General features: G+C 34.1%; 1 protein-coding gene across 1 annotated transcript in view; it reads right to left on the bottom strand.

Moving 5' to 3' along the window:
• LOC106881422 (nucleoporin NUP188) overlaps positions 1 to 13353 on the bottom strand; it is a 475282-nt gene that overhangs the window by 26168 nt on the left and 435761 nt on the right. The window contains exons 34-43 of the mRNA XM_014931808.3: positions 11261 to 11343; positions 10175 to 10250; positions 6727 to 6867; positions 6453 to 6527; positions 4797 to 4882; positions 2685 to 2839; positions 2316 to 2473; positions 1484 to 1615; positions 397 to 465; positions 25 to 132 (exon numbers count right to left, since the gene is read on the bottom strand). Of these exons, the coding sequence (XP_014787294.3) occupies positions 25 to 132; positions 397 to 465; positions 1484 to 1615; positions 2316 to 2473; positions 2685 to 2839; positions 4797 to 4882; positions 6453 to 6527; positions 6727 to 6867; positions 10175 to 10250; positions 11261 to 11343 (1083 nt within the window). The remainder of the gene's footprint in view (positions 1 to 24; positions 133 to 396; positions 466 to 1483; positions 1616 to 2315; positions 2474 to 2684; positions 2840 to 4796; positions 4883 to 6452; positions 6528 to 6726; positions 6868 to 10174; positions 10251 to 11260; positions 11344 to 13353) is intronic.

The raw sequence follows: 13353 nt of genomic DNA on the forward strand, positions 1-13353 counted from the left end.
GACAAGTTATTATTTCTTACTTACTCGGCCAGATGTTAAAAATTTCTGGGAAAGATCATCTGTATTGTATAGAGAACTGATGGATAAACACAGATGGTTTGCAAACCCTGCAGACATAAGGATATTAGCACCCTATAACAAATACAAAGAGATTATGAAATCAAGTAAATGCCTTTTTAATTGATTGTATATTTGCATTTCTGATTACTTCTATAATGAAATACATATTAATTTCGGTTATAATTATTTATGGAAATAGTATTAATAACATGTTAAAATGACCTTACACAAAGTAAAGTTAATTACAAATTCAATCACTGACAATCAATTTTATATAAAGTAAATATTAAAAACTGCTTGATGTTGATTGATAAGAAATGGTTTCTGTTAGTTTACCTGTTCAGTTTTGGAAATTGTTAAGAGAAGAGTCAAAGAGGCATCGACGAACAGCAATCCTTGTTTGGACTTTAAAAGAGAAAATATACATCTTTATTAAATACACTCAAAGACCAGAGGAAAGCAGATAAAAATGTAGAACCTTTTTAGCAAAAGAAATAATTATACAGGTTCTTTTACGTTAACTCACATCATCATTATCATCATTATTATTATTATTGAGGTGGCAAGTTGGCAGAATCTTTAGCACACTGGGCAAAATGCTTAGCAGCATTTCATTCATCTTCATGTTCTAATTTCAAATTCAGTTGAAGTTGACTTTGCCTTTCACCTTTTTGGAATTGATAAAATAAATACCAGCTGAGTACTGGGGTTGATGTAAGCAACTTGCCCCTCCTCCAAACTTGCTGGCCTTGTGCCAAAATTTAAAATTATTCCAGGCGGCAAGCTGGTAGAATCGGTAGCATGCTGGGTGAAATACTTAGCAATATTTCATCCATCTTTATGTTCAGAGTTCAAATTCTGCTGAGGTTGACTTTATCTTTCATCTTTCGGGGTCAATGAAATAAGTACCAGTCAAGAACTGGGGTCGATGCAATCGACTTAACCCCACCCCACCAAAAAAAAAATTTTAGGCCTTGTGCCTTTAGTAGAGAGGATTATTATTATCATTGTCAGATATCTGAGTTCAAATTCTGCCGAGGTTGACTTTGCCTTTCATCCTTTTGGGGGGAGGTCAATGAAATAAGAACTTGTAATCAACTTATCCCCTCTCCCCAAATTGTTGGCCCTATGCTAAAATTTGAAATCATTACTATTATCATCAGATATTGTAAAAGTTAATCAAATGAAATAATAGGCCAAATACGGACTATTATTACACTTGATGAGGTCAGGAGAGCAAGATAGTTTATTTTATTTCAGACATTGTCATTTTATACCCAATCTGTATTACATCCTATTTCCTCTTTAAAAAGTCTAAACTTCAATTTGTAATTTGAAGGATTCCATAGTTTGAATTCAGAAAAACTGTTCTAGCAGATGAATGAAAGTTTATTAATGGATAAGTTCAAGAGAGATTACTTACTTTAATCCACACTTCAACTGTTGCTAACAAGGTTGGGATCAACAAATGATTGTGTAATACAGATATCCATGAATTAGAATCTTTTAAGTTCTGAATAATTTCTTGTAGTAGAAGAACACTGGTCATTAGGAGCTAAAATGGAAAGTAAAACTTCAATGGTTGGACTGCTGCCGCCACCACCACCACCACCACCACCACCACCACCTACTACTACTGCTGCTGTTGAAGGTGGTGAGCTGGCAGAATCATTAGTATGCCAGGAAAAATGCTTAGTAGTATTTTGTCAGTCTGTACATTCTTGGTTCAAAATCCGCCAAGGTTGACTGCCTGTCATCCTTTCAAGGTTGATAAAATAAGTACCAGTTGAGCACTGAGGTCGATGCAATTGACTTACACCCACCCCTGAATTTCCTGGCAAAATTTGAAATTATTATTATTTGAAAAGAGATAATACTATCTCACATGCTGACTTCAGGTAGTGAAATGAAAAGAGTAATGTGTAGATTTGTTGTTTTTAGCTGTTGAATATCCAGGCAACTCACATTGAAATCTGAAACAGAAGTTTGATTCACAAGCCCAATCATCCACATAAGCTTCTATATTTGATTTTTGTTTCATTAGCATTCAGAAAGAAATTGTGGAGAATTGTAGGAATTTAATCATACATTATGTAGAATTGTAAACTATATAAATTATATATACAAGCAAGATTTTCTTGGATCTTCAGGTATATTAAAAAAGATAAAACATGAAGTAATAATGATTAAAAACATTTAATAGTCACAACTTACAAAATGCAGCTGAGAATAGGTTTAAAGAAACCTGATTTTACCTTGAGTTTTGTGTTCTGTTTTCTCTGCAGTGATGTCATTTGGTCTTTATCAGGGACTTCATCAGCAGTATCGGTTTGAAGCGGGAATAAGTTCCGCACACACTCAAGTAGCATAGAACAGACTATTTTCAGAAGTGACACCAGACACTGTTCAGAAACTAGAAAGACAAGAATAAAAAAAATAAGAAAGTCTTTCACATTTAAGTAAAATACTTCAAACAATGTTATGACATTAACAAGTATCACAGGTACATCTTTAGTACAATTAAAAACAGAATAAAACAATCATCATCAAATATTATTTTTAATTATTTTTCTTTGTTGTAAGGGAATACTTAGAAGAAATAAACTTCAATAATTGAGACTTACTGTTTGCCTGCTGATGATTTTGAAGTTGTAATAATGTTGTCATGGAAGCCACCAAACCTATCTGAACAGTTGGTATAAGGAATTCTTTATTACTAAAACTTGTGTCCAAGGTTAGCTGTAGCTGTTCAAGAATTTCTCTCCAATGATTCATAGAACTGAAGTAGGAGAATAAGATCCTAAAGCTATGGTGATACAAATGGAACTATGCTTTTAAGAAAACTGAAATTTTGTAAACTGGATAAAGTTTCTTTTATATCAGGTCATTAAGAATGTCCAATTTTGAATTGAAAGTCCATTAAGAATGTCCAATTTTGAACTGAAAGTTTATTTTACTTTATCTCAACAAAAAGCAATGCACCTAAATTATCAACACAATTTTGCCATTTTATCAGTAGCTTATTTATGCCGGCAGTGAAGCATTCTGGAGAGCAAGAGGTAATGAAATCATGAAAGGCTGTTTCAGATTTGAAGTTTTTTCCTTGCAAAATGTTGTCTAATGCCTGGAAAACACAATAGTCAGTTGGTGCAAGGTCTGGTGAATATGGTGGTTGACAGAGTACTTCTAAGTTCAGTTTCTGTAACTTAAGTAGCATTCTTTGTGAAACATGTGGTTGAACATTGTCTTGCAAGAGAATTGGCTTGTCTCTTTTGACCAGTCTTGGTTGTTTAATTGCAAGTTCACTCATCGTTTCATCCAATTGGTTGATGTATACATTCGCTGTAATTGACTTACCAGGTCTCATGAAGCTGTAGTGGATGATACCAGTGCTGGACTACCAAATAGACACCATTAGCTTTTTTTGGTGAATATTCTTTTTTTGGACTGTGTTTTGGCACTTTGTCTTTATTCAACCACTATGCAGAATGCTTGCTATTGTTGAAAAGAATCCATTTTTCATCACACAATGCAATACAATGCAAAAATGGTTCGCTTTTATGACATGACAGCAAAGAACAGCAAGTTTCAAGAGGATATATCATTTGATGCTCATTCAGTTCATGTGGTACCCACTTGTCCAGCTTCTTTATCTTGCTGATTTGTTTCAGATGGTCCAATATAGTTGCAATCGAAACATCAAGCCTTGCTGCTAACTTGTTATGTCTCAAGCTACTGTTATCTAGTACCTTCGGATGATCTCTACTCAACCACTACACAACTGCTACCACGGCCAGACTACCTCTATTTATATGTCTTGGGAGATCCTACTTCTTCGCCTGGGGGCGTTGACACAACATAACTCATGCCTAATTTGAGGTGTATCTGCTTCCACTACAGTTTCCAGCTCATTATTATCCATCTTGGTCTCAGGTCTACCACAGGCCTGATTTTCAAGTGTAAAGTCACCAGACCAGAACTTCTCAAATCATCGATGTACAATGTGCTCATTCACCACATCTTCACCAAACACCTCATTGATGTTTCGAGCTGTCTGGGAGGCATTGGTTCCATGACAGAATTCATATTCATAAACAACATGAATTTTTGATTTATCCATGGGTTCACAAAAATTGATTTACAAGAGAAAACTCACAATATAATCAAACACCATGAATTGCATTTCAAAAAGAGATGATATAATTCTTCAATGATGTAAAACAAAAAGAATTGTCAGGATAGAACATTAGAGTTAATGACTGTCAAACTTGGTGCATAAGAAAATCAGACATTTCATTCTTAATGACCTGATATTTAACTTGAAATTCTGATTATAGAATGACATGTTTAGCTTCCAAACTGTGTTAAGATATAATGTATATATAATAATCACTATTATACACATCTTGTTTTGAATTTGTTACCTTTTTATTGACATCTTTAAAATGAGTTGAGTACCATATGAGAACAACAGTTTATTTATTTAGAACAACAAAGAAGAGTGGATCATTGTGTCCATACATGTTTTTAGAAAGATATCTAATACTTTTGGTTACTTCTTTCCTTTTTAGACAATATGGGTCTTAAAATGTTGAGGAAAGCAGGCAATTACTTATGTCAAATGTGAATCTGCTTGTTTAGTTGGATTGTTATATTAAATTTAGAAAAAGAAATAAACATAATAATTAAACTTAGAAGGATTGATAATTAAATAAAATGAAACTGGTATAATTTACCTCACCCAACTGGTCATAACTGTGAAATAAGTGGCACTAGTGATACAAGCCAGCTTTACTTTATACAAAGACAAATCATCCTTTACCTGGAGCAGAGCAAAAACATATATTGAAAAATTAGTGTGAAAACCAAATAAATACAGGATTCTCACATTCACCTTTCTACAACATTACATTGGCCTTATAGAGGCTAACACAGACTGGGAGCAGTATCTATGTTTCCAGTTTGGATGATAGAGTTTGATTTTTCTTTTTCTTTTATCTTGTAAGTCGAAAGGCAATTCCCATGATCTATTTTAGGGTCTCCAAGACTGGTAGGAGGAAGTGGGGTAGGAACATTAAATCTGGCCCAGATACAGGCAATGGAGTGAATTCTGTTAAAGGTCCCTAAAGTGGTGGTGTTAAACCAAGAAACAGATTAAGTCTACCACCCACAGAGGCCATAGCAAAATTTGAACTCATAATGCAAAGTACCAGAACAAATACCACAAGGTATTTGATCTGACATTCCCACAGTTCCATTAATCCACCACCTTCGATTGGTACATTTTTATCGATCCTGAAAGGATGAAAAGCAAAGTTGATGTCAGCAGAATCTTATTGGCCCCATCATCATCACCATCATTATTGTTGTTTAACATCAACTTTTCACACTGGCATGGGTTGGACAGTTTGACTGAGGACTGGCAAGCAAGGAGGCTGCACCAGGCTCCAATCTGATTTGGCAAGGTTTCTATTAGTGGATACCCTTCCTAATACCAACCACACTGAGAGTGTAGTGAGTGCTTTTTACGTGCCACTGGCACAGGAGCCAGTCAGGCAACACTGGCATAAACCAGAATCAAATGGTACTTTTTACGTGTCAGATGCTACTCAGGCGACACTAGCATCGGTCATGCTGGAATGGTACCTTTTACATGCATCGGTCACACTCAAATGGCACTGGCATCAACCACACTCAAATGATGTTTCTTACATGCCACTTGCACAGGTGCCAGTCAGATGGTACTGGCATTGGTCACGCTCAAATAGAGATGTTTTCATGCTACTGGCATTGGCCATGCTCGAATGCTGTTTTTTACATGCCACTGACAATCAGGCGACACTGGCATCGGCCACACTCGAATGGTGCTTCTTATGTGCCAGTCAGGTGGCACTGACATCAGCCACATTTGAATTGTGCTTTTTACGTGCCATCGGTACGGGTGCCAGTCAAGCAGCACTGGCATCAGCCCCATAACCCCATAACAAACACTAAAACAAATTACTACCTGCTTCATCTTCAGGAAGAAAACTGGTGAGTGGGGAAGAATTAGGGTTTTGGGACATGTATTATCTTAAAATATTATTCAGGATAATATATGCCCAAAATGATTTCAGTATATCCAAAAAATCTTAGTTTATAAATACATTTTAAATCGCTGTATAAAGATAACAAATCTACATAAAACTCATATAAAACTGTAGAATTCTGGATCATCTTAGGGTTCATTTTCTTTTAATTTACCAGTTTCTTTAATGATGCTTTAACAACAATGTTTGAACTCTTCCCCTTATATTATGGCCAAATTTATTTGTAATCAACACTAGCTTAAATTTATGACACAAAGAACTCTTGTAAAGTTGTTTCTCATAAAAATCATAAATTATACTTACTAAATATTGGATACTAGAAAGTAAATCAGACAAAATTTGTGATTTAAGTTCATCTGTGAGATTTACACCAGGAATCTGAAAAAGAAAAAAAATCAAAGCAATGTAACAAACTGAATGAATTGAGATTGGAGAAAAAGGTTTTAATTACTGGAATTTAAGACCATGATTTTTTTAAAATTTGATAAAAACAATGTAAGAAAGAAGAGCTAATGTGAAAACCTACAAACAAATAAACAATTAGGAAATAAAGATCAGCTTTAAAATGTCAACATACCTTTAACTTAGAGATTGTAATCAACCAGTTTTTCCAAGATTTTAGAAGAAGTAATGGGGAACCATCTTTGACACTGTCATAAGTCAAGTAGACATGAAGGTCATCTTGTTCTGCAATTTCTTTCAGAGAATTCTTGATAAACTATTATCATAAAATATTTAAATTTATTAATACCATGCACAATATATAATGATTAGATCAAGAATGAAGTAATTGAGTTACACCAATGGGAGAAAGAGAAAATAGTAACATGAAATAGAATATTTGTATTTTTATTAGCCTAGTGTTTTAAGCCAATGCACTCGTCAAATGTTGATAAATGCATTGGCACCAAACTCAAGGCTCTTGAGCCATTCTAGCTCTTCAATTAATAAAAATACATAGAGAATTAGAAAGCTTACACACACACACAGATACATACAGTGATGTAACAAAAAGCTACTCACTTTTAGTATTTATAGGCACAGGAGTGGCTGTGTGGTAAGTAGCTTGCTTACCAACCACATGGTTTTGGGTTCAGTCCCACTGCGTGACACCTTGGGCAAGTGTCTTCTACTATAGCCTCGGGCTGACCAAAGCCTTGTGAGTGGATTTGGTAGATGGAAATTGAAAGAAGCCCGTCGTATATATGTGTATATATATATATATGTGTGTGTGTGTGTGTGTGTTTGTGTGTGTGTGTGTGTTTGTGTGTGTGTGTGTGTGTGTTTGTGTGTAAGTGTGTTTGTCCCCCCATCATCGCTTGACAACTGATGGTAGTGTGTTTATGTCCCTGTAACTTAGCGGTTCGGCAAATGAGACCAATAGAATAAGTATTAGGCTTCCAAAGAATAAGTCCCGCGGTCGATTTGCTTGACTAAAGGCGGTGCTCCAGCATGGCCGCAGTCAAATGACTGAAACAAGTAAAGAGTATGATGGTACTATTTGAAACACAAATATCTGATATGTTATATATAACAGTGGTCAACACCTAATTTTTATCAGGGATATTATATGGTGTTTTATATGTAGTTTTGTCTGCAGATTTCAAAAATGTAATCGGTTTTCTTCTATCAGGCACAGTTTTTCTGATGAGATAAGAGAGGTATATAACTCACATCAACAGTATCACTACACGTAAATGTCTTATACAGGTAAATTCTGACTTCTGTTTTATAACTATTTGTATTCATTTTGTAATTTTATCTTTTCATAATCTTTTCTTTTCATAAATTTTACTTTCTGATTAAGGTACCAAGTCATCATCATCATCAAATTCTACTCAGGATGTCAAGGCATTGCAAGAACAGTCCTGATATATTTTGTCATATCTGTGATTCATTTACCACCAAAGCTCAGCAACATGCCATCACAAGTGAAATCAAGAAGATCTACCAGTTATACTTTGGCTGCTCTCTCTTGGGGATCAAGATAGGGCCCTGTACAGCATCTGCTCAGCTTGTTCAAATGGACTAAGGGATTGGCTAAATAAGAGGAAGAGAGCAATGCTGTTTGCAATACCTATGATATGGAGAGAGCCAAAGGATCATTTCATGGACTGTTATTTCTGCAACGTTAATGTATGTGGGTTTACTGTAAAGACCAAGCATAAGATTGTGTATCCCAACTTGGAACCAGTAAGAAGACCAGTACCACACAACGATGATGATCTTCCTATTCCAATACCACTAGAAAATGGCCTTCAGATGTCTGACGAAGATGTATTTCCTGAAGAAAATACTATTGTTGTGGAAGACACCAAAATGGATGCAGATTTCACAATTGAAAATGAAGACGTACCACAGAAATTTTCTTAAGGAGAGTTAAATGATTTAGTTAGAGACTTGTCACTGTCGAAGGATAAAGCTGAACTATTAGCATCTCACCTACAAGAAAAGTGTCTGCTTAAGAAAGATGTTTGTATTACTCATTTCAGGAAGAGAAATAGGGATCTGACTTCATGCTTCTCTGTTGATGGACCACTTTGTTTCAGTAATAACACTCATGAGTTATTTTGCTGTTTGTTCCAAGAGCATGTTCCAGCTGAATGGCGCTTATTCCTTGATTCATCTAAGAGAAGCCTCAAGGTAGTACTACTACACAACGGCAATAAGAAACCATCCATTCCCACAGGACATTCAGTGCACATGAAGGAGTGTTATGAAAACATGCAAGTACTCCTCAATGCCATAATGTATACAAACTACGGCTGGAAAATCTGTGGAGACTTGAAAGTGATTGGAATGTTGATGGGAATGCAATCTGGGTTCACGAAATATTGTTGCTTTTTATGCCTATGGGACAGTCTTGCAACTAACAAGCACTATGTGCAATCAGAGTGGCCTTTGCAAAAATCATATGAGCCAGGAGTTTCTAGCATCCAGAGTTAGCCACTTTTAAAACCAGAAAATGTTCTTCTTCCCCCTCTTCACATAAAGCTTGGTCTCATGAAACAATTCATGAAGACACTTGCCAGGGAAAGTTCAAAAGATTTTGAATATGTGAAGGCCAAATTTCCAAAAATCACCAAGGCAAAACTGAAGGAGGGCGTATTCATAGGTCCAGGATTTGGGAATGCAGGAATGTTAGCTGACTACTGTTGGATGTTATACAGGGATGAACCTGAGACAAAATACCATAGAAAGTCTAAATCCCAAAGATTTTAAGTTGTTATGCATTTGAGTGTATTCTAACTTATTTGTATACAATAATTTTAATTTTGTACAATAAAAAGCCATGAAATTATCGTATCTTGTATTCAATATACTTTATATAGACATGCTTTACGTATCCTATAAGTTAAAACAGAAGGTATCATTAACATGAAAATGTGACCTGATAGAGGAAATCAGACTTTAGATTTGTAATCAGTGTCAAAAATTAACCCAGAAAAGTCAATCAGCAACTCTGATGATTAAAAAAAGTTTCATTTTGTTGACCAGTGTAATTAAAGACACCCAGTAATTACACAACTTCTGTATAATTCATTTAGTCAGATATTTGTGTTTGCAACCAAACCTGTTTGTGTTAAATGAGTCTAAACAACATATTCACAGTGAACTCATGTATTGTATTTCTTCTTATAATTTTAAAATTCAACCACTAAACCTATATAAATAAAACAGTAAGTAGCTTTGTTAACCTTATTTTTTTAAATTATTTTCTTCTTGATCCTGGGACAGAATAACAGTCAACCTTAGTCAATAACTTAGCAAAGTCTGTCCCAGAGTAACACTTTGAGAAAATAAAGTAAACATATAACAATAAGAAAATGAAAAACTGAAAACAAACAGAAATAAGGAAATAAGGATAATATTTGAATCAATAAAAAAAATTGAAGATGCAGTGTTTGAAAGTTTAATAAATTCTGACAGGAATTTCAATTACTAAATACTAAAAGATACTGTTGATAATAACACAAAAATATATTCCCTTCAATAAAGATATTTCAAAAACTAACAATACATACTGTAGACCAATATTTTATTCTGTTTCCTTTAGAAAGTACTGCCATCTCAGCCTTGAAATTTTCATCTAATTTAGCTCTGTTGAAAGAACAAATAAAAGTACATGTCAAACATGAAGTAGTCATTATAAAACAAAAACATTTTATAGTTCCCAAAGAGAAACTACAAAAATGATATAACAAGTGTGTATTTAAGTTAAGGTCACCTGTAAGAGATATCTATATTTGATAGAGATGATCACTGCATCAGTACTGTGAAAATAGTTTAAGAAAAATAAGAAAAAAGCCTCTACTTTCCAGTATTTTGAAGGTGATAGAGACATCCATTAATAACAATTGTCTCCAACAGCATGAATCTCTCTCTCATTCCTTAATGACCACCATTATGACTTTTGAAAAGATAAACTAACTGGAGACCTACTCTCCTATGTAGCTCACCAATGAGCTTTTACCTTTTAATGCATAAATCAAAAAAACATTATCACACATCACCCTACCCACTAATCCCTAAACATGAGTGGCATGCAACTAAGAACACTTGTGATTGCTTCAAATACTTGATCTCTCACTGAGTATCTCTCCTGAGAATCTATATTCTTAACATAACAAAGACTGCATTGACTCTTCTCAAAGTAAAAAAATACTTAAGTTCCAAACAAGTATTAACTCTCTACAAAGTTCAGTTGAGATCTACAATGGAATATTTAGTATTTCTCTCATATCTGGAACATTGGTATTACTATACACATAGAGACATCCTAGACTGCATCCAGAGAAAAGATTGGTGTGAAGTCACTCACAGACATGCTCTAACCCCTAGTCCACAGAGTTTACCACTGCTTCTTGAAGCTTTCTCTATCTAGACATTATCAACTTACTTGTCTCTCTTACTTTCATCATTCATATTGTGTTCAACACCACAAGCCCTATACTAACCTCTATGCCTAGTTCTTTCTCAAATGCTAGTTCTCTGGAATTCACTCTCAGTACATGCTTATCTTTCAACAGAGAACGCCATAGGCCCAGTTCCCTTCCTTAAACTAATAAAAAAATAATAGAGGAAGAAAAGAAAGTTACTCAATAGATTACCTTGGAACTGTATAACTCTCTTGTGCAAGGATGAGAAAGACATAGGCTACAGTTTTGATGTCAGCAAACCTATACAACTGCATCTGTAAACAAAAGATATAAGAAACTGATCAAAAAATTTTACAAATTTTTACTGACTGCAGCCAGTTGGTTGGGACTATGTTGAGGCAGCAAGATTGTGAACAATTTGTGAGAAACATCAGTAGGTTTTATTAAGTCACTTTTACATTTTAATTCATTAATATGTAAGTCGGAGACATAAAATAGTTTCACTCTGCTTCCCTCTTATCAATCTCTTTTCTTCATGTCACTCATTCTGTTTCTATTGAATCTCCTTACCAACAACTGTCACATAACTGTAATTCACTGTCTCTTCTATCACCCTCTGAGCCTCTGGTGTAAATGAATGAACTGAGAAACTGTAGAGTAGAAAGGACTCTTTAGTGTTACCAGGGCAAGACAACCTCCCTAATGTTGGTCCCACAATGAAACATATGCAATACATTCTGTAAAGTAGTTGACAATAGAAAAGTCATTCAGCTGTAGAAAACACGTTAAAATTGAAATGTTTGAGCAAAACATGGTCCTACTACCTGTTCAGGAGGATAGTAACTATAAATATGAATTTGCTTGGCCTGTGATGATCATCTAACCACATGACTAGATGGAAAAGGCAATGTAAAAGGATTTATGATGATGATGTTATTAAGAAGTTTCAATGAATAACATTTTCTCACTGTGGAAAGCAAATTCCATTAAAAAAAATTTTAAATAAAATATTTTAAAACTGATGTTACTGACATTATTTTGCAATTGAGGAACTGCAAACATTACAGAGGAGAACATATGAAATAAAAGGTTTCTATGTCATTCTATCCATGTGATTTTGAAGTACACAAAATTATTTTAAAATTATTAATTAGTCTGATGAGTAGAGGCAGTATCTGTAGCCTTCACAGGTAGTCAAACATATTCTGGGAGATAGAAGTAGTTGAATCAAGGTAATGGAGTTAATGTTCAGATGGAAGGAAAAGACAGCATAAAGAAGAATAGCAATAAATTAAGACTTGTATGTCAGGTAGATGACATTGTCTCCAGAATGTTAACAATAAAAAGCAATTGTTAATTTAATTTCAATAAATGTGTTTATAACATAATTCTAGATTCCCTCTTTGTTCTTTAATTAACATAAAACAATATAGCAAAGACACATTCTATCAGCAAACTTATGAAGGCCTCTTATAGAATTTACTGTGTTATGAGTAAACAATATAAATATTTCTGATAACCAAATGGTAAGTAAAGTAACAACAAAACAAATGGAAATATCTTAACCTGTTAAAACCATTGGATTTGAAACAACAGACTATAAATACTGTGTTTATCAGGAAAATTTACAACAACATTTATTTTGAAGTGTAGTTGACTGAAGTGTAAAGATAAAGAACAAAATGACAAAAAACTTATTATTTCTCTTGGTGTCATTTACTAAAGGAAGTAAATGTTTGTCATAGTTCAAACACATGAGGACCTTTTCCTTTCATTATGAAGGTCATGGTTTGAAGGCCATAAAAAAAGAAATTGAAAGATTCAAAGAGACAAACTGATCAGTGGCTAGAACAAATAGGACTAGCAGAAAAATCTCTGTGTTTAAGAGATAAGAGAAGGTTGATATAATAGTCTTTAGTGACAGGCAGCAGGCCATTTTTTATTGCAGAAATCCATAACTAATGAAGTAATAGTGTAAGTGGTTTTCTGCATGAATATTATAACTGCACACTATCACAAAGAAGAAATGTAACAAAAGAATCACCAACTAAGACTGACAAGATACCAATGTGATAATATTTCTGTCCATTCAGCTGAATAAGAAAAACAGTTCTCTAAATTTTTGAATATGAGACTTTACTTTGACTTTAACAATATCTAGAACCAAACACTAATAAATTATGGTAAAACATTCAATCAGAACTGGAATTTGAGAATTTTGAAAACAAGGAATCATCATTTGTTCATGAATATTTTACAAATTAGAGCAACATTATCAAAAAAAGTTGACAGCATGATTAAAGGGATTTAAAAACAACAGGTTA

Source organism: Octopus bimaculoides, chromosome 1, assembly GCF_046866305.1.
Source record: "Octopus bimaculoides isolate indiv1 chromosome 1, ASM4686630v1, whole genome shotgun sequence".
Classification (NCBI taxonomy): Eukaryota; Metazoa; Mollusca; class Cephalopoda; order Octopoda; family Octopodidae; genus Octopus; species Octopus bimaculoides.